Below are 26516 nucleotides of genomic sequence, written 5' to 3' on the forward strand. Positions count from 1 at the left end.
TGGAATGGTGAAAAAGCTCAATGAGTGGGTGTCTCACGTTCGTGAGCTGACTGCAAATCAGAAAAATTGTCGTTTTGCAGTGTCCATGTTCTTTTATTCTACACAACAACATGAACTATTTTCCAATTGGATTGTGATGTGTGATGAATAGTGGATTTTATAGTACAACCAGGGATGACCAGCTTGGTGGTTGGTCCAGGAAACTCCAAAGCATTTCCCAAAGCCAAACTTGCACCAAAGAAAGGTCATGGTCATCGTTTGGTGTCTGCTGCTTGTTTCTGATCCACTACAGCTTTCTGAATTCTGGCGAAACCGTTACATCTGAGGAGTATGTTCAACAAACTGATGCTGCTGCTGCTACTGCTAAGTCGCTTCAGTCGTGTCCGACCCTGTGCAACCCCATAGATGGCAGCCCACCAGGCTCCCCCGTCCCTGGGATTCTCCAGGCAAGAACACTGGAGTGGGTTGCCATTTCCTTCTCCAATGCATGAAGGTGAAAAGTGAAAGTGAAGTCGCTCAGTCGTGTCTGACTCTGAGCGACCCCATGGACTGCAGTCTACCAGGCTCCTCCATCCATGGGATTTTCCAGGCAAGAGTAGTAGAGTGGGGTGCCATCGCCTTCTCCGTCAACAGACTGATGAGACGCACCAAAAACTGCAACACCTACAGCCAGTATTGGTCAACAGAATGGCCCAGTTCTTCTCCACAACGATGCCTGACTGCACGTTGCACAGTCAACGCTTCAAAAGTTGAACAAATTGGGCTACGAAGGTTTGCCGTATCCACCATCTTCACCTGACCTCTCACCAGTGGCAACCGACTTCAACGTCTTCAAACTTCTAGACAACTTTTTACAGGGAAAATGCTTCCACAGCCACAGGAGGCAGAAAATGCTTTCCAAGAGTTTTGTCTATTCCTGAAGCACAGATTTTTATACTACAGGAATAAACCAACTTATTTCTCATTGACAAAAATGTGTTGATTGTTATGGATCCTATTTTGATTAAGAAAAATGTGTTTGAACCTAGATATAATGATTTAAAATTCATGGTATGAAACTAGAATTACTTTTGTACCAACAAAAAGAGTCTGACATGACTGAGCGACTTCACTTTCAATATAATGCCTCTTTAATGTTTGGTTATCTCACTGGGCTCTGTAATGGAAAGGTAAGTACTTTTTTATATGCACTAAACAGATTTTAGAACCAAGATTTGGGATTTCCCCCTTTCCAGCCAAGCAATCTAATTAATGTATAGGATTAGTAGTACTTCTGGGTGCTGGAATGTTTATGTTAATTATTTAGTCCTGATATGCTGCTCCTGTTTCTTTTGTTTCAGGTTAAATGGAAACCACCCTTGGGAGCCAGATGCCTGTGTAGCCATTCTACCACATCAGTGAATTGCAATGAGTGGAGGAGGAGAGCAGCCGGATATCCTCAGTGTTGGAATCCTGGTCAAAGAAAGATGGAAAGTAGTAAGTAGACATCAGGAAGAGAGAGGGGTGGGGTAGGGGGAAGGAGGAGGTTTTGATATCTTGATAAAAGTAGCATTTCATTAGGAAATAATACATTTATTGCTTATATGCCTAAGCAGTTACTTTTGTTTCTTTTCCTATGATTAGTTTTTGTTTATACCCTAATTCTTGTTCTTGCCCCTTATAGTAGTAAATTTTCCTAACCTCTAATAGTTACTATTGAGTAAGGTAAATGAAAGTATACTTAGGGAAAGAACAATTGAAAAAACTACAGTGTAATGCCCTTTTTATTTTTTAACATTTTATTAAGGAAAATTGTAAGTATATGTTAAAATAGCATGACTGTTATAAAGAACCTTCAGGTACCCATGCCCCAGCTTAACCAGTTATAGATTGATAGTCAGTCTTGCTTCATCTCTTTAACCTCTTTCCTAAAATATTTTTAAGTTGTTCTTTCTTATTTTTTAAATTATGAAAATATAACACATTTACAGGAGACGTGGAAAATACAGGACAAAGTTACATATAGTCCCAGTATATATTACAGTCATTTGTTTTAAGTAGATAAATTAAGATTTTTAGTTGGAGTTTCAATATCAAACTCTCAGAAATTAATAGGATGACTGTACAGAGAAGTAGAATATAGTATACCTTAAAAGCACTATAAACCAATTTGACACAATAAAGATTTATACAGTTTTCACACAACAGTAGGATACAGATTCTGTTGAAGTTCCCATTGACTATAAACTAGGAAACACTGGAACATACCCAGAGACATAAGATCAGGTGCAGAAATTTCATGGTCTTAAAGGTGTAGAAATCATACAGAATCTGTTCTCTTATTTCTGTGGATTTAGGTTAGCGATCACTATCAAACGATAGTTGAAAATAACCCACATATTTTCAAGTACAGTGTGCATTTACCAAGAGAGCTCTTTAACTTAGCCTTTGAAAGCCTCAATAAAGTTAGAAGACTGAAAAACATAGAAGGTGATTGCAGAGAAGAAAGCATTTAAATGAGAAATTAATATCAAAGATACTTTTAAAAATCCCATGTATTTGGAAATTAAATATCTACTTTTAAATGAGGGGTATATCTAAGAACCAGTAACATGGGAAATTACATATTTGTAATAGAATAAAAATGAAAAAACAATTTACCAGAATCTGTTGCATGCAGCTGAAGCTGCTAAATGCAATTAAATATAATGTGGAGTCTTAAATAAGGTATCAAAACAAATAATGAACACTAACATAAAATTTTGTGAAGATTTGAACAAAATCTGTACTTTAGTTAATACTGTATCACTTGTTAACTTCCTGTTTTTTTTTTAACAGCATAATATTTCTTAATATTCTCAGAATTAGATTAGAAGTTTCAAGCCTCATTCACATTTTTTTTAATCACTAAGATAATAAACTTTCTAGACTTCTAGCAGTAATACTAGATGCCAAAATATATGGAACTATATCTAAATTTTGAGTGAATATAAATTAGAAATCTAGCATTCTATCATACTGAGTCAGACAAGTGGAATCAAAATGTCATGAATTTTTTAGCTAGGCAAAAATTCATAAGTCTTCTAAAATATGTGTATTATACATATTCTATATAGATATATATGTGTATACAAAAGCTTTTCTACTATACTTTGCTTGAGAAAGAACATCAAAAAAAATAGAGAGTGATGGAGAAATGGGAAAACATACCAAATGAAATGGGAGCATTGAGTATGAAATAGAAAAAGTGAAACAAACTAGATAAAAATAAAAGATCATCATAGAGTCCAGTTTGTTTTTTTTTTTAATGTTTTTAATGACTGGGACAGATGTAAAACCGCAGCTTCTGGAAGAACCATTTGTTCTTGCCAGTGTTGTGTCTCTCCTCAAACTTGACCTTTGCCTCTCATGGAGCCCTGCGTTTGAGAGCGGATCTCTGAAGACATCCTTGTTGACAACAGTTTTGTCCAAGGGGATATTAGGAGAGTACCTTGTGGGCATGAGGTGACTATAATTATAAACTTTGACAAAAGACTTGATCTTTGACCTCTTGGTGATTTTCTTCTTGCCCATGGAAGCTGTCACTTTGCAGGGATAGTGATCGATTCCAGCCACCAGAGCATGGCTGTAGGGTCGGTCTGAGGTGCCATCATCAATATTCTTCACGATGACTGCTTTGCGTCCAGAGTAGCAACAGGCCAGGACCAGCACCACCTTCCCGGGTCTCATGAACTTGCCCATTTAGGCAGCTACCACTCGGGACTACAGCAGAAAGCAAGAAAGGGCACTTCTGCTAACCTTTCACCGCGGGAAGCATGATCTCACTTCCCAGTTGTTTTTAAACATTAAAAACAGATCGCTCCCAAAATATTTTGAAGGAAATTTTTTACCTTACTTTTCTCTATGTACATCAGTATATAATCTCTAAAAGATAGACTTCTTTTTAAAATGTAATCATAATATCACATTCAGGAAAGCAATGTCATTAATATCATTAGATATCCTTCCAGCTTTCACATTTTCCTAATTGTTTTGTAAAGTTTTTTTAACAGCTGAATCAAATCCAAGTGAAGTCTGGATATTTCAGTTGTTTGACATCACTTAAGTTTCCTTTAATTTCTAAGTTCCTTTTCATCTTTCTTTTTTTCTTGCAGTTTATTTTTTGAACAAACTACGTTATTTGCCTGTAGAATTTTCCATAGTTTGGGTTTTTTCCTGTTGTTTCCACGTGGTATTAACATGATTCTCTGTCTTGTGTATTTTATGTAAGCTGTTGGTTATGTAGAGAGGCTTGATTAGATCTGACTTCAGGTTTGTTTATTGAAGTAGTGGCTTTCCCCACCCCCCCCTTAAGGGTACTGTTAACTTTGGATGGGAGGCATATAATGTCTTATTGCCCATCATTTTGTTAACACTATTGATCATCATTGTCTAGGTCTGTTAATTCAAAGGGATGGCAGATTGGTGATATTCTGTCATTCCTTCATTTATTAGTTGAAGTACATCTATGAAGAGAAATTTTGCATCGTTAACTATTTGATTACCCTGAGATATAGTTTGACTAGGAATACAGGATAAATGCTTGATTCTTTTTTTAATTTACCAGCTTTCAAAGTAATAAATTGGTTCCCTAGCATCTTCTGATGCTAATGAGAATCAAACCCCATACCCACCGGAGATGCTTAGAGGGCGCAAACATACCTTGTGTGCACCAGGACCCAGAGACCCTATAGAGACTGAGGCAGAACTGTGTTAGGGTGTCTCCTGAGGAGGTACAGATCAGCAATGGACTGCTGCGGGGGCAGAGGCTCTGGGTGCAGTAGACCTGGGTATGGCATTAGCCCTCTTGGAGGAGATCGCCATTAACCCACCATAGAACCACCAGAACTTACACAGGACCAGGGAAACAAACTCTGCGAGGGCACAAACAGAACCATGTGTGCACAAGGGCCCAGGAGAAAGGAGCAACGACCCCACAAGAGACTAACCCAGACTTGCCTGTGAGTGTCTAGAAGTCTCTGGCAGAGGTGTGGGTTGACAGTGGCCAGCTGCAGGGTTAGGGGCACTGAGTGTAGCAGTGCTTGCATTGGACCTTTTGAAGGAGGTCATCATTATCTTCATTAGCTCCACCTTGTTTGGCCTCAGGTCAAATAACGGAGAGAACACAGCCCACCCTTCAACAGAAAATTGGATTAAAGACTTACTGAGCATGGCCCCGCCCATCAGAACAAGACCTCGGTCTCTCCCATCAGGAAGCTTCCATAAGCCTCTTATCCTTCTCCATCAGAGGGAAGACAGACTGAAAACCACAGTCACAGAAAACTAACCAATCTGATCACATGGACCACAGCCTTGTCTAATTCAGTGAAACTATGAGCCATGCTGTGTAGGGCCACCCATATGGACGGGTCATGGTGGAGAGTTCTGACAAAATATGGTCCACTGGAGAAGAGAATGGCAAACCACTTCAATATTCTTGCCTTGAGAACCCCAAGAACAGTATGAAAAGGCAAAAAGATGGACACTGAAAGATGAACTCCCTAGGTCGGTAGGTGCCCAATATGCTACTGGACATCAGTGGAAAAATAAGTCCAGTAGAATGAAGAGACAGAGCCAAAGCAAAAACAACACCCAGTTGTACTTGTGACTGGTGATGGAAGTAAAGTCCGATGCTGTAAAGAGTAATATTGTATAGGAACCTGGAATGTTAGGTCCATGTATCAAGGCAAATTGGAAGTGATCAAACAGGACATGGCAAGAGTGAGCATCGATATTTTAGGAATCAGTGAACTAAAATGGACTGGAATGGGTGAATTTAACTCAGATGACCATTATATCTACTACTGCAGGAAGAATGGAGTAGCTATCATAGTTAGCAAAAGAGTCCGATCTTTTGGATGCAGTCTCAAAAACGACAGAATGATCTCTGTTCATTTCCAAGGAAAACCATTCAGTGTCACAGTAATCCAAGTCTATGCCCTGACCAATAATGCTGAGGAAGCTGAAGTTGAACAGTTCTATGAAGACCTACAAGACCCCCTAGAACTAACACCCAAAAAAGATGTCCTTTTCATTATAGGGGACTGGAATGCAACAGTAGGAAGTCAAGAAATACTTGAAGTAATGGGCAAATTTGGCCTTGGAGTACAGAATGAAGCAGGGCAAAAGCTAACAGAGTTTTGCCAAGAGAATGCACTGGTCATAGTAAACACCCTCTTCCAACAACACAAGAGAAGACTCTACACATGGACATCACCAGATGGTCAACATTGAAAACAGATTGATTATATTTTTTGCAGCCAAAGAGAGAGAAGCTCTATACAGTCAGCAAAAACAAGACTGGGAGCTGACTGTGGCTCAAATCATGAACTCCTTATTGCCAAATTCAGACTTAAATTGAAGAAAATAAGGAAAACCACTAAACCATTTAGGTATGACCTAAATCAAATCCCTTACTACATTTGAAGTGACAAGTTGATTCAAGGAATTAGATCTGATAGATAGAGTGCCTGAAGAATTATGGATGGAGGTTGGTGACATTGTACAGGAGGCACTGATCAAGACCATCCCCAAGGAAAAGAAATGCAAAAAGGCAAAATGGTTGTCTGACGAGGCCTTGCAAACAGCTATGAAAAGAAGAAAAGTGAAAGGCATGGGAGAAAAGGAAAGATACACCCATTTGAATCCAGAGTTCCAAAGAATAGCAAGGAGAGATAAGAAAGCCTTCCTCAGTGATCAATGCAAAGAAATAGAGGAAAACAATAGAATGGGAAAGACTAGAGATCTCTTCAAGAAAATTAGAGATACCAAGGGAATATTTCATGCAAAGGTGGGCTCAATAAAGGACAGAAATAGTATAGACCTAACAGAAGCAGAAGATATTAAGAAGAGGTGGCAAGAATACACACAAGAACTATACAAAAAAGATCTTCATGACCCATATAATCACGATGGTGTGATCACCAGCCTACAGCCAGACATCCTGGAATGGAAAGTCAAGTGGGCCTTAGGAACCATCACTAAGGACAAAGCTAGTGGAGGTGATGGAATTCCAGTTGAGCTATTTCAAATCCTAAAAGATGATGCTTTGAAAGTGCTGCATTCAATATGCCAGCAAATTTGGAAAACTCAGCAGTGGCCACAGGACTGGAAAAGGTCAGCTTTCATTCCAATCCCAAACAAAGGCAATGCCAAAGAACTCTCAAACTACTTCAAAATTGCACTCAACTCACACGCTAGCAAAGTAATACTCTAAATTCTCCAAGCCAGGCTACAGCAATATGTGAACCATGAACTTCCAGATGTTCAAGCTGGATTTAGAAACGGCAGAGGAACCAGAGATCAAATTGCCAACATCCATTGGATATCAAAAAAACTAGAGAGTTTCAGAAAAACATCTACTGCTTTATTGACAATGCCAAAGCCTTTGACTCTGTGGATCACAACAAACTGTGGAAAATTCTGAAAGAGATGGAAATACCAGACCATCTGAACCTGCCTCTTGAGAAACCTATATGCAGGTCAGGAAGCAATACTTAGAACTGGACATGGAACAACAGACTGGTTCCAAATCGGGAAAGGAATATGTCAAGGCAGTATATTGTCACCCTGCTTATTTAACTTATATGCATAGTACATCATGAGAAATGCTGGGCTGAAAGAAGCAAAGCTTGAATCATGATTGCTGGGAGAAATATCAATAACCTCAGATATGCAGATGACACTACCCTTATGGCAGATAGCGAAGAGCCTCTTGATGAAAGTGAAAGAGGAGAGTGAAAAAGTTGGCTTGAAACTCAACATTCAGAAAACTAAGATCATGGCATCTGGTCCCATCACTTCATGGCAAATAGATGGGGAAACAATGGAAAAAGTGAAAGACTTTATTTTTCTGGGCTCCAAAATCACTGCAGATGGTGACTTCAGACATGAAATTAAAAGACGTTTGCTCCTTGGAAGAAAAGCTATGACAAACCTAGACAATGTATTAAAAAACAGAGACATGACTTTGCTGACAAAGGTCCATCTAGTCAAAGCTATAGTTTTTCCAGTAGTCATGTATGGATGTGAGAATTGGACTATAAAGAAAGCTGAGCGCCAAAGAATTGATGCTTTTGAACTGTGGTGTTGGAGAAGACTCTTGAGAGTCCCTTGGACTGCAAGGAGATCCAACCAGCCCATCCTAAAGGAAATCAGTCCTGAATATTCATTGGAAGGACTGATGTTGAAGCTGAAACTCCAATACTTTGGCCACCTGATGTGAAGAACTGACTCATTTGTAAGACGCTGATGCTGGGAAGGATTGAGGGCTGGAGGAGAAGGGGACGACAGAGGATGAGATGGTTGGATGGCATCACTGACTCAATGGACATGAGTTTGAGTAAACCCCGGGAGTTTGTGATAGACAGGGAGGCCTGGTGTGTTGTAGTCCATGGAGTCGCAAAGAGTCAGACACGACTGAGTGACTGAACTGAACTGAGCATCTTCTCAGAGTGACTAATGAAATTTTAAAAATTATGATTAAGAATTCATGGATTTAAGCATATTTCATGTGTTTCAGTCTGTTGTAGTTATCATTGTTATTGATGTTTAAATTGTCTCATTTGACTAAAGGGATTTCCTTCAAGTTGTCTCCTGAGTCTTTTTAACATGATCCTTATAGTCTTTTGATGGCTTCCTTGCCCTGGACTTGGAATCTGCTCTTTTTCTTCCAGTGAAGAAGCATTTTTCTTTTACATATATTTAAATATGTTTTATTGCTACCTGGTCTTTTGTTAACCAAAGTTTTGTTCCACTGGCAAGTTTAGCCAAGTTATTCAATTGTTTCCTTCATCTGTCAACAGATTGCAAAAAGCAGATTATTCTTCTAGAAATAAAAATTTTGTTTTTATGGTACAGTGTTTTACTTATTAGGCAAAGCAATAGACTTTGAAAATTTTCTTGAGTAAACATAGGAAAGAACCTTATCATCATGGCTGGTGCAGGGAGATTCCAGCAGTTGGTAATCTTTATATAAGTCAGGCACGTGTGTTGCTTTGGTGAGAGCTTTGTGTTAAGTGCTGTGGTAAAGGTTGGCAGTTCTCCATTAGACATATCTGCTAAGTCACTTCAGTCGTGTCCAACTCTGTGCGACCCCATAGATGGCAGCCCACCAGGCTCCCCCATCCCTGGGATTCTCCAGGCAAGAACACTGGAGTGGGTTGCCATTTCCTTCTCCAATGCATGAAAGTGAAAAATGAAAGTGAAGTCGCTCAGTCTTGCCCGACTTAGCAACCCCATGGACTACAGCCCACCAGGCTCCTCCGTCCATGGGATTTTCCAGGCAAGAGCACTGGAGTGGGGTCCATATCAAAAGGTGACAAATGCAGCTATGCCTGGCATAGTTGCTCTGTCTTGATAATGAGAGCCAATAGACATGTGGAGCATGTCTGCCAAATTTGAGTGGCATAGTGGCCTCTTAGTAAAAAAAAAATTACAGGCTCATTGTTTAGGATGGTCTTTTGGTTATCTGTTATTCATTGAGTTGGCCAAAAGATTCGTTTGGGTTTTTCTGTTACATCTTATGGAAAAACCCAAATAAAGTTTTTGACCAACCCAGTAACAAGCTACATCAAAATTTAGAGGCTTAAAACAATCATTTATTTTGATCACAGTCTTATGGATTAGGAGTTAAAAAGAGTTCTGCCTATATGATTTGTATTTCTTACCCTTGTGGCAACTAGCAAGCTTGAGCATTGGAGGGGCCACCTCCAAATGACTTCTTTGGTGCCTTGGGGTCCTCTAGTTCCCTTAACCCCAAGCTGCTGGCCCATTTTCTATGTTCTGTGTAGCCATTCAGTGCCTCCAAGAGGAGGGTAAATGGTGCTGAGAGAACTGGGCTCTGGTGGCCTGTCCCTCCAACCTCCCCACAGACACATCTCAGTCTGGTTCCAGAGGAGATTTCAGTTGGTAAAAAAGATGCTAGGGATTTAAAACATCTTCAAATGATTGCCTTAGAATTAGAACAGATCTAGTGGTTGAGAGTTATATGTGGGAAGTGAAGCTTCAGATACTGTGTCTTTTATGATGTTTCTGATGCTGGCTGTAGACCTAATTTTAAAATTGTTTGTGGCTGAAATAAATTCAGTACTTCTTGTGGACAAATCTGTGGGAAAAAATTTTGACATTATTTCTAAGTATTCGTTCTTGGCATATACTCAGTTAACAATATTGAGATCTTTTAGCATAAAATAGGGATAGTCAATTATATATTATTTTGTAAATATAAGAGATGAATCAACTTCTAATTAGAATCTATTAATTGTGTATGTGTTCTTATTTTATTTCCCATGCAGTTGAGGAAGATTGGGGGTGGGGGCTTTGGAGAAATTTACGATGCCTTGGACATGCTCACCAGGGAAAATGTTGCACTGAAGGTGGAATCAGCTCAACAACCAAAGCAAGTTCTGAAAATGGAGGTTGCTGTATTGAAAAAACTACAAGGTAAGCTGCTTTGTATGATATGCCAAACAATTTATTATTGTCTTTGAACCTCAAGTTACATCCTTTATCAGTTGAATATTCTGGTGTCAACTAAGTGTAACCATGCTGAACATTTTTATCTTGGACATTTTATTGCTAGCTAGTAATTGTAGAGATACTGATTGCTTAGAATATTTAGATTTTGGGAATTTCTTTTCATGGTGAGTAAGGATAAGAGGGAGTGAATTACCTGAAACATTCTGCATTAGTAAGTGTTTGCATAATGTTTGTTATGGTAAAATTTACCTTTTTTAAAAAATAACCAAATATAAACACCTCTGAGTTGTTTCTTCTTGTGTTTTTGGATGTTAAACACGATTTAATCACATTAAGAAAGCTGCCTTCAAATCACACTGAAGGGTGGATAAAAAATAATATTTGTTACATGTTGATTTCATTACCTTCAATTTCATCAAATAACTCCTTTCTGGCCCTGGCCATCATTTTTGAGGTCCGTGTTACTACTTGAGTCCCTATTATTTTACTACAAGGATAAGTAACTTTTTTTCTGACATCATTCTACTGATGTAAAACCCTTAATACATGGCCAGTTTGATTCATCTTTGTATTTTCAGTTTATGACATAATCTGATATTACTGATATTTAAATATTTTTTCTGGATCAAAATTAAATAGAGGTGTGATTAGCACACTGAATTATCTTATTAAACTCTAGAGGGTTGATATTGCTATGGGACATTCATTAGTGTCTAAAGGAATTTAGTATTAACATACAGAGCAAAGGAAGTTGCTGTAATTGGTAGAAATAACAAGGACAAAATGCTATGTAGCTTAAGACCCCCAGATTCACAGCTGTATATTCTCTAGGGTGAATGTGCTATCTTTGTGAATCACTGATGTTTGGAATTTTAGTAAATTAGTTTCTGTTAAGTTAATGAAATGTGTATTATGTATTCTGGCAGCATCTGTTGTTTTAATCACTGCCCTTTGCCTTAAGCTTTCTCATTGTCCCAAGTTTCTCTACTAATTGACTCATTTTTTTTTAGAGTATGATGCTATTACAGTTATAGATCTGTTTAATAGTTGTTTTTAGGCCAAACTTAGCTTTCCGAAAACATGGGAAATCAGGAAGACAGTGGATATGATAAGCACCCATTGTAACTACTCGAAAAAATAGATGATTAAAGAAGGAAGAATAGAGAAAAGAATGGTGCTCTCTTTTCCTCACCTTTTCTGCTCTTCCATGTTTATTTTGAGCTGTTTGCATCTCAGTGATACGAACAAAAGGTGCAGCTAGAGCTATCTCATCCTGGCTTGCACAGATCCCAAGTGATCTGTTTTACTCTCAGCCAAGTCCATATTATGTTAATATCAGAAAGTATGTTAATATCAGCTTGGCTTGGTCAGTGCTGCTTCACCTGTCTTTCTCCTACTTGATCCTAAGGAAATGCTTCCAGATGAGGCAGGATACAGCTTTACAGCCCTTTCAGTAAGTTCTCCTGCCTATTTTGGCCATGGTTTACTCAGGATTCTATGCGATAAAGCTTAAAGAACAGCTTAGTACCTTTTAATGGGTGAATTGGAGATCCTTGGATGCTGAGTCTCTCCTTTCCTTCTTATTTCATCTTTCATACTATTACCTAAAATGTTTTTTTTTACCTGTTTTTAGTTCTTCAGAACTTTTCACTTTCCAAAATAAATGGGTTTTTTTTTATCTTTCGGTCTGTATTTCAATGGGCAGTCCTTGACTTTCTTTTCTTGGCTTTCTAACCATGCCTTTTGGATACTAAAGCCTCATAACTTCTTTTTGTTGAAGGTGCTTTGGAATCTCGACCCTTTGAGAACCTTTTAATGGAGCTGAACTTCTTGTTCCTGCCTGTCTGTTGTCATAATGATTTTCTTACTCAGTGACCCCAATAAAAAGGCTATATGCGTAAGGAAAAGGCATATAACCAGAGGTTAGCCCTTTATAGGACTGGTTGGTTTAAAATTGTTGTTCAGTTTTTGATAACTGGTATAGGATTTATTTCTTTTTAACATAAAATGATACTTTATGATGAATTTAGCCTGAACCCTAAGTTTTGTTCATTTTAATAAAATCAGTCCACCTTTTCAAAATTCTCATTATTTCTTTTCCTGAATTCCTTCCATTCTCCTTTTTCTCTGTCTCTTCCTGTACTTCACAATTCTAGATTTCCTCAGCTCATGCATAATTCTCATTACTAGAATATTCCTTTCTCATTGGCCCTAAAGTGTGAAGGCCTTAGCATTTTGCTGGAAATAATAAAAATATGCCAGACATTGCTTTGTAAGAACTTTCTTGATGATTAATCGTTTTGTGAGTGCACTAATTTATATTTATTGGAACATAGAAAGTCTTAGTCACTTATTCCCTACCAAAAAAAAAAGAATGATATGAGAATATATTAGAGGTAATTTATGTTAAACATTAGGAAAATTTAGGAGAATCTACATTATTGAAAAAGTGAAATAATAACACTGTGGAAACTCTGCAGGTGACCAGTTTTAAGAATGGATTGGAGAGAAAACCCATGTTCCAGTTTTTCTTTTTTTTTAATTAGTAGACTTTACTTTTTTAGAACTGCTTCAGGTTTACAGGAAAAACTGAGTGGAAGTTCAGAGTCCCCATCCACAGTTTCCTCTGTTATTAATATCTTGCATTAGTGTAGTATATTTGTTACTGTTGGTGAAACAGTATTGATACATTATTGTTAACTAAAGTCCATAATTTACATTAGGGAATTCCTTTATTAATGACATAAACACTGTAGTCTTAAACACCTAAGAAAATTATTTCTCAATACCATATAAAATCTAGCAGCCAGTATTTAATTTCTCCTACTGTCTTAAAAATACTCTTTTTACATTGAGTTATTCAAATAAAGATTCACGTGCACGGTAAGCACTTTGCATTTAGTTGACATCTCTCTTAAGTATCTCTTAATATACATGAGTTCCCCCTCCTCTTTTTTTTTTTTTTAATTTTGGCGTTGCTATTTGTTTGTTGAGAAATGAAGTTCTTAGTTTGCTAGAGCAGTCCACATCTGGATTTGGCTGATTGCATCCTTGTGGTGTTAACATGCTCCTCTATCCTCCACATTTCCTGTGAACTTGTACTTAGACCTAGTGGCTCGATGAAATCCATGTTGTTATTGTTGCTGATGGAGTACATTGTCTTCATCCATTGTTTCCATAGGGCTTGTAAAATATTTCTGATTCTTTTATTCCTTCCAAATTTCTGAATTGGAATTATTCTACAGAGTAGAATTTTATTTCATCAGCCGTTTGTTCTCCTGAAATGATAGTTACTACAAGAAGGACAGGATAAAGACCTGATTTTTTTTCCTGTTTATTTACCAGTTTTCAAAATAACAAGTTATGCCCTTATGTGAATAGTGAGCTGTTTTTCTGTTTTGCGTATCACTATGAGATCATGGACTTTTCTGTTTTCTTTCAATCCATTGCCAGTTATTATTGTTTTTACGCTAAAATTTCCACTTCTTTTGACTGATGGAAGCCCTTTTAAATTGGCTGCTTGTCCTCCTGATGTAACTTTAGTGTTCTTTTATGTGACTAGCTTACTGACATAGTACATGTTCCAGGCTTGCCTTGAACTTTCTTTCCCTGCACCAGAGTTGGAATCAGGAACCCTTTTCTCCAAGAAACCTTTATATTGGGAAAAAATTGAGATCGTGGTGTGGGGACTAGGACACCAATTGCTATTGGACCAACACACTTCTTTCAGGTTTTAACATGATTAGATATTACCTAGTTTATTCTTATATGCACTTTTCAATTTGTTTACATTTATTTTAGGCCAAATGTATTTTGTACATTTAAACTCGACATACTATGCTTAGTAGCAGAGTGATAGTAGAAAGTGGCTTTGTATTTTGTGATACTGTACATTTGTAAATGGAGTTGTGGGAGAATAGGATAACATTAACTCTTCTATTTCTGGTTATCATTTTAATAAATTATTTTTTTGGTAAGAAAAAGAATTATTAAAATTCTGGAATAATTTGTTAAAGAGTGTTATAAATACTAGTTGGTAAAGTCATCTTTGGGTGACTAAGGTTTAGATTCTCAAAACCATGATATAGATGTTTAGTTCTTCATTGTTACAAGAGACAGTCAATTGGATCTTCCAGAAAATGGTTTATATTTGGTTTTGAAGTTGTTGTTTTTTTTTTAATCTTTGCATATAGGTGGTGTGATGTGGAAATTCAGAATATTATAAAATGACTAAAATTTATCCTCATATCTTTTCATCAAAGGGAGTCTTCCTAGGATCTTGAGAAGTTTATATTTTGTTTACTTGCTTCCAGTTGAAACAAGTGGTGGTTTAGTTCTAAGTCGTCTCTGACTCTTGTGACCCCATGGACTATATAGCCTGCCAGGCTTCTTTGTCCATGGGATTTCCCAGGCAAGAATATTGGAGTGGATTGCCATTTCCTTCTACACACACACACATATACACACACACACACACGCCCCAGTAATCCTGTGTCTTCCCTCCATAATGTGTTTAATAAAGTTTGTTGTACTTCCATTTCCTTCTATACACACACACAGACACACACACACACACACACACCACTAATCCTTCTGTGTCTTACCTCCACGATGTGTTCAATCTAATGAAGTTTGTTGAACTTAAAACTAGAAAATTGCCCAGCCTTTCTATCCCATTTTAGCTCTTCATGCTGTAAATGATCAATATCATCTTATCTCTTGTGCCTTTTCAAAGCACTAAATTAAGTAAAACTGAGGTTTTTCTCTTTATATATTTACCTTGGATGAGAATGTAATTAATTTAAAGCTTCTTTAAATATTTAAACATTTTTCTCCTCTAGATCTTCTAAAAGCAAGTGAAGATCCTATTGATATCAAATAGAGTAAATACCACTGTTATAACCAAGTAATTTTTTCCTCAGTTGAACTAGGAATTTTTCTTTCCCCATATAAATGCAGGGGAAAACTGTGTTTTCCTTACAGCCCAAAAAGAGACTGTGATTTTTGTTTTGACTTGTGGGAACTTTTTTTTAAACCCTGGAATATTGGTCCTGAATTTTATTTTTGCTTTGGAGACTGCAGAGCACAAGCTGAAAGTTGAGATTAAAGGTTACTACTACAGAAGATCAGCTCTACCTCTTCTGCCTTCCCTGCTTGAAGTCTTTAGCTGCTGCTGTAAAATGGGACTCCTTTCTTCCCCCAGTCATAAGAATATAAGAAATACGTGATTTCTGGATTAGACCCCCTGATCTGTTCAGTATAGAATGTCTGTGGAAGTTATTCCAAATTTGCTTGCCCTCTCTGAGTTTCTGTTCCATCAATTCAGTTCAGTTCAATCGCTCAGTCATGTCCGCCTCTTTGCAACACCATGAACTGCAGCACGCCAGGCCTCCCTGTCCATCACCAACTCCCAGAGTCCACCCAAACCCATGTCCGTTGAGTCGGTGATGCCATCTAGCCATCTCATCCTCTGTCCTCCGCTTCACCTCCTGCCCTCAATCTTTCCCAGCATCAGGGTCTTTTCCAGTGAGTCAGCTCTTCGCGTGGGGTGGCCAAAGTATTGGAGTTTCAGCTTCAACATCAGTCCTTCCAATGAACACCCAGGACTGATCTCCTTTAGGATGGACTGGTTGGATCTCTTTGCAGTCCAAGGGACTCTCAAGAGTCTTCTCCAATACCATAGTTCAAAAGCATCAATTCTTCAGCGCTCAGCTTTCTTCACAGTCCAACTCTTACATCCATACATGATCACTGGAAAAACCATAGCCTTGACTAGACGGACCTTTGTTGGCAAAGTATTGTCTCTGCTTTTTAATATGCTGTTTAGGTTGATCATAACTTTGCTTCCAAGGAGTAAGTGTCTTTTAATTTCATGGCTGGAGTCACCATCTACAGTGATTTTGAAGCCCAGAAAAATAAAGTCAGCCACTGTTTCCCCATCTGTTTCCCATGAAGTGATGGAACCGGATGCCATGATCTTCGTTTTCTGAATGTTGAGCTTTAAGCCAACTTTTTCACTCGCCTGTTTCACTTTCATCAAGAAGCTGTTTAGTTCCTCTTCACTTTCTGCCATAAGGGTGGTGTCATGTGCATATCTGAGGTTAATGATATTTCTCCCGGCAATCTTGATTCCAGCTTGTGCTTCCTCCAGCCCAGTGTTTCTCATGATATATTCTGCATATAAGTTAAATAAGCAGGGTGACAATATACAGCCTTGACGTACTCCTTTTCCTCTTTGGAACCAGTCTGTTGTTCTGTGTCCAGTTCTATCTGTTGCTTCCTGACCTGCATACAGGTTTTCCAAGAGGTAGGTCAGGTGGTCTGGTATTCCCATCTCTTTCAGGATTTTCCACAGTTTATTTTGATCCACACAGTCAAAGGCTTTGGCATAGTCAATAAAGCAGAAATCGATGTTTTTCTGGAACTCTCTTGCTTTTTCAATGATCCAGAGGATGTTGACAATTTCATCTCTGGTTCCTCTGCCTTTTCTAAAACCAGCTTGAACATCTGGAAGTTCACGGTTCACGTATTGCTGAAGCCTGGCTTGGAGAATTTTAAGCATTACTTTACTAGCGTGTGAGATGAGTGCAATTGTTGGTAGTTTGAGCATTCTTTGGCATTGCCTTTCTTTGGGATTGGAATGAAAACTGACCGTTTCCAGTCCTGTGGCCACTGCTGAGTTTTCCAAATTTGCTGGCCTATTGAGTGCAGCACTTTCACAGCATCATCTTTTAGGATTTGAAATAGCTTAACTGGAATTCCATCCCCTCCACTAGTTTTGTTCATAGAGATGCTTCCTAAGACCCACTTGACTTCACATTCCAGGATGTCTGTCTCTAGGTGAGTGATCACACCATCGTGATTATCTGGGTCGTGAAGATTTTTTTTGTACGGTTCTTGTGTGTATTCTTGCCACCTCTTCTTAATATCTTCTGCTTCTGTTAGGTCCCTACCATTTCTGTCCTTTATTGCGCCTATCTTTGCATAAAATGTTCCCTTGGTATCTCTAATTTTCTTGAAGAGATCTCTAGTCTTTCACATTCTATTGTTTTCCTCTCTTTCTTTTCATTGATCGCTGAGGAAGGCTTTCTTATCTCTCCTTGCTATTCTTTGGAACTCTGCATTCAGATGGGTATATCTTTCCTTTTCCCCTTTGCTTTTCGCTTTCCTTCTTCTGTGCCATCGGATATGGGTATGTTGCTGCTGCTGCTGCTACTAAGTTGCTTCAGTCGTGTCTGACTCTGTGCGACCCCATAGACGGCAGCCCACCAGGCTCTTCCGTCCATGGGATTTTCCAGGCAAGAATACTAGAGTGGGGTGCCATTTCCTTCTCCAATGCATGAAAGTGAAAAGTGCAAGTGAAGTCGCTCAGTCGTGTCCAACTCTAAGCGACCCCATGGACTGCAGCCCACCAGGCTCTTCCGCGCATGGGATTTTCCAGGCAAGAATACTAGAGTGGGGTGCCATTGCCTTCTCCGATGGCTATGTTAGAAGATCTCAAATAACTTCCTTTGTGAAAGAGCATAGTAGTCAGACTTTGGGACCTAAAGATTAGGGATAACACCTTACCCCTCATTACATCTTTTAATCTTTTAAAAACTGCCATTTTGTTCATTTTACCTAGTAATTTTTTCCCCTTAAAGTAACTTTTGTTTGCCCTAGTTAAGGTTTATCTTTTCTATCAAGGGATGTTAGGAGATCATTGAGAACTTCAACTGTTCAACCTGTCCATTTAAGTATATCCCAACTTGGACGATTTAGCTTCATCTGGCAGTTTAAGGATTTGTTTATTCATTACTCTATTTGGGTTTAGAAAAATGACATTTAAGAAATAGAGTAGGTCTAGATTATTTAAAGGAGCAGAGATTAATTTCCTTGAAAGAGAATATAATATATATAAATATACATATCTATATGTGCTTTATATGCACAAAGAAAGTCTGCAATTTTATAGAACTCAAGAAGCCATTGAGCCGTTGGGAATGGCTATGTTTGTGTATTGGAATTAGAGGGACCAGGAGAGGAGAGACTCTTTTCCCTTTATACCCTTCAGTGCTTAAGAAATTGAGAAAAATATGCAAACATTTCTTTTTATAGCAAAAGTATAATTAAATGATAATAATAAATATCTTTAAAATCCATTTTTACTCTTTATCTTTTCTCAAATTTCTAAATGCTTGAAAATACCTGGTAAATTTGTGCAGTATAGCGTAGTGTAATTAAAATCAGCTGTTTTTTGTTGTGACCCTTCTTTATAAATGATTAATAACATCTTATTTGTAGGAAGATCTGTAACTGTGTTTGAGTGCTTACTATATGCTAGGAACAGTGCTACTGAATGGTAGGCTCATACATATCTTATTTTAATGTCTTATATCTATATCATATTTAACTTTTGCATATGTTCTCCTTCCTTTTTTTTTTTACAACCCTTTTTAAGAGTGTAAATGTTCATGGTAAAAGAATTTAAAATCAAACAGAAGAGTACTGTAAAAAGTAAAAGGTTTTTTCCCTTAGCCCTTTCACTCTCCTCTCTAACCACTTTTACTGGTTTCTTTTGTTTTTTCCTGAAACATTCAATACATATTTAATCTATCCATTTGTCTACGTACATGAATATATAGAATCATAATAAGATAGAAATTAATATAATCACATGATTTATGGATATATATGATATATAATCATTCGATTATATATGATGTGTATCATAACATTGTATGTATGTGTGCATGTCTGTATGTGCATGTGTGTGTATAAAATCTCCCTCCCTACCCATAACCCCCAACCACATGTGGAGTCATACTGTATATACTGTTCTCCAACTTGATGAGACCCCCCCGCTTAGAGTCAGACAATAAGATTCATTTTCTGTACACTTTTATGTTCTGCAGAGGAGTAATCCTTCAAGAAAATCATGTCACTCCCTGTCCATTGCTAAAACACTTCAGGGCCTTCCTTTACTTTCTTTATACCCACTTTAAATTAACATGGCATACAAAACCTTGAGTTGATATCTGCTTGCTTTTCTGTACTGTTTCCTTGAAACTGTTGGGCTTACACTTAGTGTTGGTCATCCTGAACTGTTTTTCAATTTCCTTAACACTTTATAGCTTCTCAAGTGCACTGGGCTTTCTCTGAGTCATACTTTCAATAAATCTTTTTTTTTTTTTTCCTTCTTTTAAAAATTTTATAACAGTCCTAGTATTCACAAAAATCCCTAGGTAAAATAAGATTTAGAGAAGTAAAGCAAAGTATGATTAAGAACTTCACTTTTTTCCTAATAATTGTATAGCCAAAAGTATATATGCTTAAAATAATGTGATCCTGTTAAGTTGCTTGTTCCCTTTTCCTCAGTAAGATTATTACAGGATATATTTACTTTAAAATTTTAATTTCTTATGATCAAATTTAACAAGTAGTTGAGTCAGTCAGTTCTACAAAGTTTGTTATGAGAAGCAGTAGTCCAGGTTCTGGTTCCAGATAAGATGGAGTAAGCACACTTCACCCTGTCTTTCCCACTGAATGCAGCTGTAAGACCTGGACAGAATGCTTGGAGTGGCTATTTGAGGACTCTGAAAAATAAATAGTAGGAGGCAGATTGGGGAAGAAGACCAGAATTCAAAGTACTACTGAACCGTCGGTGAGTTTACCATTTTTTTTCTTCCAGTATGCCCCAGCCTGAACTTAATGTATCCTGAAACTTGGCCGTGAGCATTATTAACATGGACAGAAAAAGCACCAGGAGAATCCCATTAGTTCTGACCCAAGGAAGAGGAAAGACGTCTCCTAATACTCAGAATGTGGCAATCCCACATCCTTCTCTTTTTTCTTTTTTTCCCCCTTTTTTTCCCCCTTTTTCTTCATTCTCTTGCACCCCAGGCCTCAAGCAGTCCTGGGCAGTGGCGTCAGTGGGGCAGGCAGGAGCCTGAATCTCGGAAGGATAGGAACCTTCCTCTCAGATTGGAGGAGCTGTGGTCTCAAGAGAGTGGGGCAAGTCCCATTGCTTTTCGTTTCCCTTCTGCTCTTCTGTTGCTTGGCCCTGATGTGGGCATGGTTATGGGAAGTATATGGAAGAATAGGGCTAATGAAGCCCTAGCTTTCTGCAGGAAGCTGAAAAAAGGAAGCCCCAGGAATCCAGAGGATTGCAGGTGAATGAGAAGCTTGGGAAAGTGACCACTTAAAATTGCTCACAGACTCCTGAGCTGACTTCCAAGCTGTGCATGCTTGAGTGTGATCCTGAATGGCACACTGAGGACCAAATTATGGGATAGACCACTCCCAAGCCCCAAACTGGACACTGCGTGGGACAGTTATGGAATACATTCAGTATGACTTCAAAGGCTTTGCACACTAAACTGAAATTGGAAATGCAGGCTACAGAAGGATGGTCAGAACTTGAAATGTGAACCCAGCTGGGTCAATTACTGGCTAAAATAAAAACACCAGCACTCTTGGTGGGACTTAAATAGGAGCCAGATTCTCAAAAGATTATATTCAAAATGTCCAGAATACAATCTTGGATTACTCAGCTTAAAAAGAACCTGTGAAATCTGCACTCACTTGGGAAAAGGCAGAAAAGAGATACCAGTGCCAGAATCACAGATGTTAAAATTATCTCAGAAAGACTTAAAATCAGATATTATGACCATATTCTAGGAATGAGTGGGAAGATAGAAAGTCTCAGCAAAGAAATAGAAGATGTAAAGAAGAACTAAATGGAAATTTTAGAATTGAGAAATACAGTAATGAAAATGAAAAGCTCACTGAATGGGCTTGATAGCAGAGAGGACATGACATAATAAGTCAGTGAAGTTAAGTAGATAGAAATGATCCAATTTGAAGAACAGAGAAAAAAATAAGTGCCTCAGAAATCCTGAAACTCTCATAAGGTCTAACATCTGTGTTGTCAGAGACCCAGAATGTGAAGATAATGGTTCTGGTATGGCAAAAATATTTGAAGAAATAATGACATACTGATTAGAAAGGAAGAAATAAAACTGTCTCTATTTATGCAGATAGTGTGATTATATATTTATAAAATCCCAAGGAATCCAGAAAAAATAACTGGAATACATGAGTTTAGTAAGTGGTTCAAGGTCAGCCTACACACAAAAAATCATATTTCTGTGTACTGGTAATAAATAATTGAAAATGGAATATTAAAAAATCCATTTATAGTAGCTCTCCCAAAATGAAATACTTAGGTATCAATGTAGCAAAATAACTATGAGAGCTTTATGGTGAAAATGTAAAATCCTTATTTTTAAAACTTCTTTAATTTTTATTTATTTTAAAAATTTATTTATTTTTAATTGAGGATAATTGCTTTATAGTATTGTGTTGGTTTCTGCCAGACATCAACATGAATCAGCTATAGGTATACATATGTCCCCTCCTAATTTATTTTTTAAAAAGAAAATTTAAATAAATAGAAAGACATGCTGTATTCATGAATTGTAAAATTCACTATACTTAAGACATCAATTTTCCTCAAGTTGATTTATAGATTTGAAGCAATAACAATAGCAACAATTGGTTTCTCACGATAGAGAAACCGATTTTAGAATTTTTATAGAAAGACAAAGGACCTAGAATATCTAAAACAATTTTAAAAAAGAAAAATGTTGGAAAAATCAAGCTACATGATTTTAAAACTTAGTACAAAGCTACCACAGTCAAGACTGTGATGAAGGAATAGACATATAGATCACCAAACTAGAATAGATTCCAGAAGTAGACTCATAGAAATATGGCCAATAATGTTTAACAAAGTTGCAAAGTGGAAAAATAATAGCACTTTTGATAAATGGTGTTGGAACAGTGGGACATCCAAATACCAAAATAGTAAACCTTGACCTAAACTACACACATTATACAAAAATGAACTTGAAAAGTACCACACATCCAAATGTGAAATATAAACCTATCCAGTGTTTAGAAGCAAACACAGAAAATCTTTGTGAGCTGGCTGTAAGCAAGAAGTTCTTTTACATGACACCAAAATCATGATTGAAAAGAAGAAGCTGATGAATTGGACTGAGTCAAATTAAGTATTTTGCTTGTGAAGACACTATTAAGAGAATGAAAAGACAGATTATAGACCAGGAGAAAATACTTGCAGATCACATATCTACAAAGGACTTATATTCAGAATATTTAAAAACTTCAAAAACTCAACAATAAGAAAAGAATCCAATTAAAAATCTTTAGTGGGCTTTGGGAGAGGATATAGAATGGAAAATCAGCTCAGCAAAAGATGCTTAGAATCATTAGCCATTTTGTTTTTCTTCAGTTGCAAAGTCATGTCTGACTCTTTGTGACCCCATGGACTGCAGCATGCCAGGCTTCCCTGTCCACTATCTCCCTGAGTTTGCTTAAACTTATGTCCATTGAGTTGGTTATGCTATTTAAACATCTCATCCTCTGCCACCCTTGTCTCCTTTTGCCTTCAGTCTTTCCCAGCATCAGGATCTTTTCCCATGAGTGGGCTCTCCTCATGAGGTGACCAAAGTATTGGAGCTTCAGCATCATTCCTTCCAATGAATGTTCAATGTTGATTTCGTGTAGGATTAACTAGTTTGATCTCCTTGCTGTCCAAGGAACTCTTAAGATCTTCTCCAGCACCACAGTTCAAAAGCATGAAGTCTTCGATGATCAGCCTTCTTTATGGTCCAACTCTCACATCCATACATGACTACTGGAAAAACCATAGCTTTGACTATATAGACCTTAGTTGGCAAAGTGATGTCTCTGCTCTTTAATATGTTGTCAAGGTTTGTCATAGCTTTTCTTCCAAGGAGCAAGCATCTTTTGCTGATAGTTCAGTTGGTAAAGAATCTGCCTTCAATGCAGGAGACCCTGGTTCAGTTCCTGAGTCAGGAAGATCCGCTGGAGAAGGGATAGGCTACCCACTCCGGTATTCTTGGGCTTCCCTGTGGCTCAACTGGTAAAGAATCTGCCTGTAATGCAGGAGACCTGGGTTCAATCCCTGGGTTGGGAAGATCCCCTGGAGAAGGGAAAGGCTACCCACTCCAGTATTCTGGCCTAGAGAATTCCCATGAACCACTCCATGGGATGGCAAACAGTTGGACTGTTTGCTGAAACGACTGAGCGCCTTGCACTTTCACACTTTCCTTCCAAGGAGCAAGCGTCTCTTAATTTCCTGGCTGCAGTCACTGTCTGCAGGGATTTTGGAGCCCAAGAAAATGAAATCTGTCTGCTTCCACTTTTTCCCCATCTATTTGCCATTAAGTGATGGGACTGGATGCCATGATCTTAGTTTTCTGAATGTTGAGTTTTAAGCCAGCTTTTTCACTCTCCTTTTTAACCCTCAAGAGGCTCTTTAATTCCTGTTCACTTTCTGCAGTTAGAATGGTATCATCTGCATAACTGAGGTTGTTGATATTTCTCCCAGCAGTCTTGATTCCAGCTTTTGATTCATCCAGCCCAGCACTTTGCATGATGTATTCTGCATATAAGTTAAATAAACAGGGTGACAATATACAGCTTTGTCCTACTCCTTTCCAGTTTTGAAGCAGTCTGTTCCATGTTCGGTTCTAACTGTTGCCTCTTGACCTGCATACAGCTTTCTCAGGAGACAGGTATAGTGGTCTGGTATTCCCACCTTTTTAAGAATTTTCCACATTTGTTGTATCCACACAGTAAAAGGCTTTCAAGTAGTCAGTGAAGTAGATGTTTTTCTGGAATTCCCTTCCTTTCTCTATGATCCAGCAATTGTTGTCAATTTGATCTCTGGTTCTTCTGCCTTTCCTAAGCCCAGCTTGTACATCTGAAAGTTCTCGGTTCACATACTTTTGAAGCCTCGCTTGAAGGATTTTAAGCATAATCTCTTACTAGCATGAGAAATGAGTGCAATTATCCAGTAATTCAAACATTCTTTGGCACGACCCTTCTTTGGGATTGGAATGAAAACTGACCTTTTCCTATCCTGTGGCCACTGTTGAGTTTTTCAAACTTGCTGATGTATTGAGTGCAGCACTTTAACAGCATCATCTTTTAAGATTTGAAATAGCTCAACTGGAATTCTGTCACCTCCACTAGCTTTGTTTGTAGTAATGCTTCCTAAGGCCCATTTGACTTCACACTCCAGGATGTCTGACTCTAGGTGCCTGACCACATCATCGTGGTTATCCAAGTCATTAAGACCTTTTTTGTATAGTTCTTCTATGTATTCTTGCCATATCCTCTTAATCTCTTCTGCCTCTGTTAGGTCCTTACCATTTCTGTCCTTTATCATGTCCATCCTTGCATGAAATGTTCCCTTGATAACTCTAGTTTTCTTGATGAGATCTCTTGTCTTTCCCATTCTATTGTTTTCCTCTATTTCTTCACGCTATTCAGAAGTCCCTCTTATTTCTCCTTGCTCTTCTCTGAAACTCTTCATTCAGTTGTATATATTCCTTGCTTTTTGCTTCTCTTCTTTCCTCAGCTATTTGAGAAGTCTCCTCTGACAACCCACTTTGCCATCTTGAATTTCTTTTTCTTTGAGATGGTTTTGGTCACTGCTTCCTGTATAGTGTTATGAACCTCTGTCCATAGTTCTTCAGACACTTTTTTTTAACAGATCTGATCCCTTGAATCTATTTGTCACCTCCACTGTATAATCATAAGGGACTTGAATCAGGTCATAGCTGAATGGCTTATTGGTTTTCCTACTTTCCTCAATTTAAGCCTGGATTTTGCAATAAGGAGTTCATGATCTGAGCCACAGTCAGCTCCAGGTCTTGTTTTTGTTGACTCTGTAGAGCTTCATTTTCAGCTGCAAAGAATACAATCAGTCTGATTTGGATATTGACCATCTGTGACGTCCATGTGTAGAGTCATCTCTTGTGCCGTTGGAAAAGATTGTTTGCTGTGACCAATGTGTTCTCTTGACAAACCGTTAGCCTTTGCCCTGCATCATTTTGTCCTCCAAGGCCAACTGCTGCGTTTCAGACTCTGTTGGCTATGAGGCCTACTCCATTCCTTCTAAGGGATTCTACCCACAGTAGATATAATGGTCATCTGAATTAAATTCACCCATTCCTGTCCATCTTAGTTCAGTGATTCCCAAAATGTCGATGTTCACTCTTGCCATCTCCTGCTTGACTACATCCAGTTTTCCTTGATTCGTGGACCTAACATTAAAGGTTCCTATGCAGTGTTGCTCTTTACAGCATTGGACTTTACTTTCACCACCAGACATGTCCACAACTGAGTGTCATTTCTGCTTTGGCCCAGATACTTCATTCTTTTTGAAGCTGTTAGTAATTGCTCTCTGCAGTTCTCCAGTAGCATATTAGTCACCTTCCAAGCTGGGCGGCCCATCTTCTGGTGTCATATCTTTTTGCAGTTTCATACTGTTCATGGGGTTCTCATGGCAAGAATACTGGAGTAAGTTGCTGTTTCCTTCTCCTAGGCATCTTTCCAACCCACGGGTCGAACCCACATCTCCTGCAGTGGCAGGTGGATTCTTTACCACTGAGCCATCTGAGGTAGTGGTCTCCTAATTCTTTATCTTTTCTCTCCTTTTTAAAACATATGTTTGTTTATACATTTTTGTTATACTTTAGTACATTTAAAAAATAAGATGAGGAAATCATGCTCATTTTTTTTTCATTTGAATCATAAAAGCCTGCTAGATTTAAGTTGGCCATTGTGGTAGGATAGTCTTGTTTAAATGATGAAATTCCCGTGATGGCTATCTGGATTGAAGAGTCTAAAAACTTCTTTTGCCTTTGGCTCCTGATGAGCTCCTGAGAACCTAAGGGTTATTTGATGGGCATCCTCATGAACACTGGTAGGAGCTTTATTCCTTAGACTTCTTGTCTCAGTTACTTTTATGTGGGACTTGGCTTAGAAGACACCCTCCTGTCTTTTTGTATCACTGTCAAGTTAACTCAGTCAAGCTGCACACTCTGTGATGCATTCTTATCTAATTTCTTGCTTTCTCTGTAATGCTTATTCTTTGTTTTTATAAGCTATAATTTGTTCTGTACTGCCCATATTGGTCTTAT

At 38.1% G+C, this 26516-nt stretch overlaps 1 protein-coding gene and 1 pseudogene across 10 annotated transcripts in view; one reads left to right on the top strand and one right to left on the bottom strand.

The window, feature by feature from the left end:
• Positions 1-26516, top strand: part of TTBK2 (tau tubulin kinase 2) — a 135753-nt gene that overhangs the window by 37530 nt on the left and 71707 nt on the right. For 5 of the 10 annotated variants that reach the window (XM_086321686.1, XM_086321684.1, XM_086321687.1 and 2 more), the window contains 3 exons: positions 1341-1476; positions 10314-10461; positions 20029-20140. Coding sequence is in view for 4 of the 10 variants with exons in the window: in XM_086321681.1 (XP_086177807.1) it covers positions 1408-1476; positions 10314-10461 (217 nt within the window). In the remaining 6 variants the exon portion in view is untranslated. The remainder of the gene's footprint in view (positions 1-1340; positions 1477-10313; positions 10462-20028; positions 20141-26516) is intronic. The other 5 variants (XM_086321681.1, XM_086321680.1, XM_086321679.1 and 2 more) reach the window with 1 other exon arrangement.
• LOC147364691 (large ribosomal subunit protein eL27 pseudogene) lies at positions 3293-3720 on the bottom strand (annotated as a pseudogene).

The sequence above is a fragment of the Bos grunniens genome, chromosome 10 (assembly GCF_055505025.1).
Source record: "Bos grunniens cultivar Pamir isolate PY7600 chromosome 10, Bosgru_T2T1.0, whole genome shotgun sequence".
In the NCBI taxonomy this organism is placed as follows: Eukaryota; Metazoa; Chordata; class Mammalia; order Artiodactyla; family Bovidae; genus Bos; species Bos grunniens.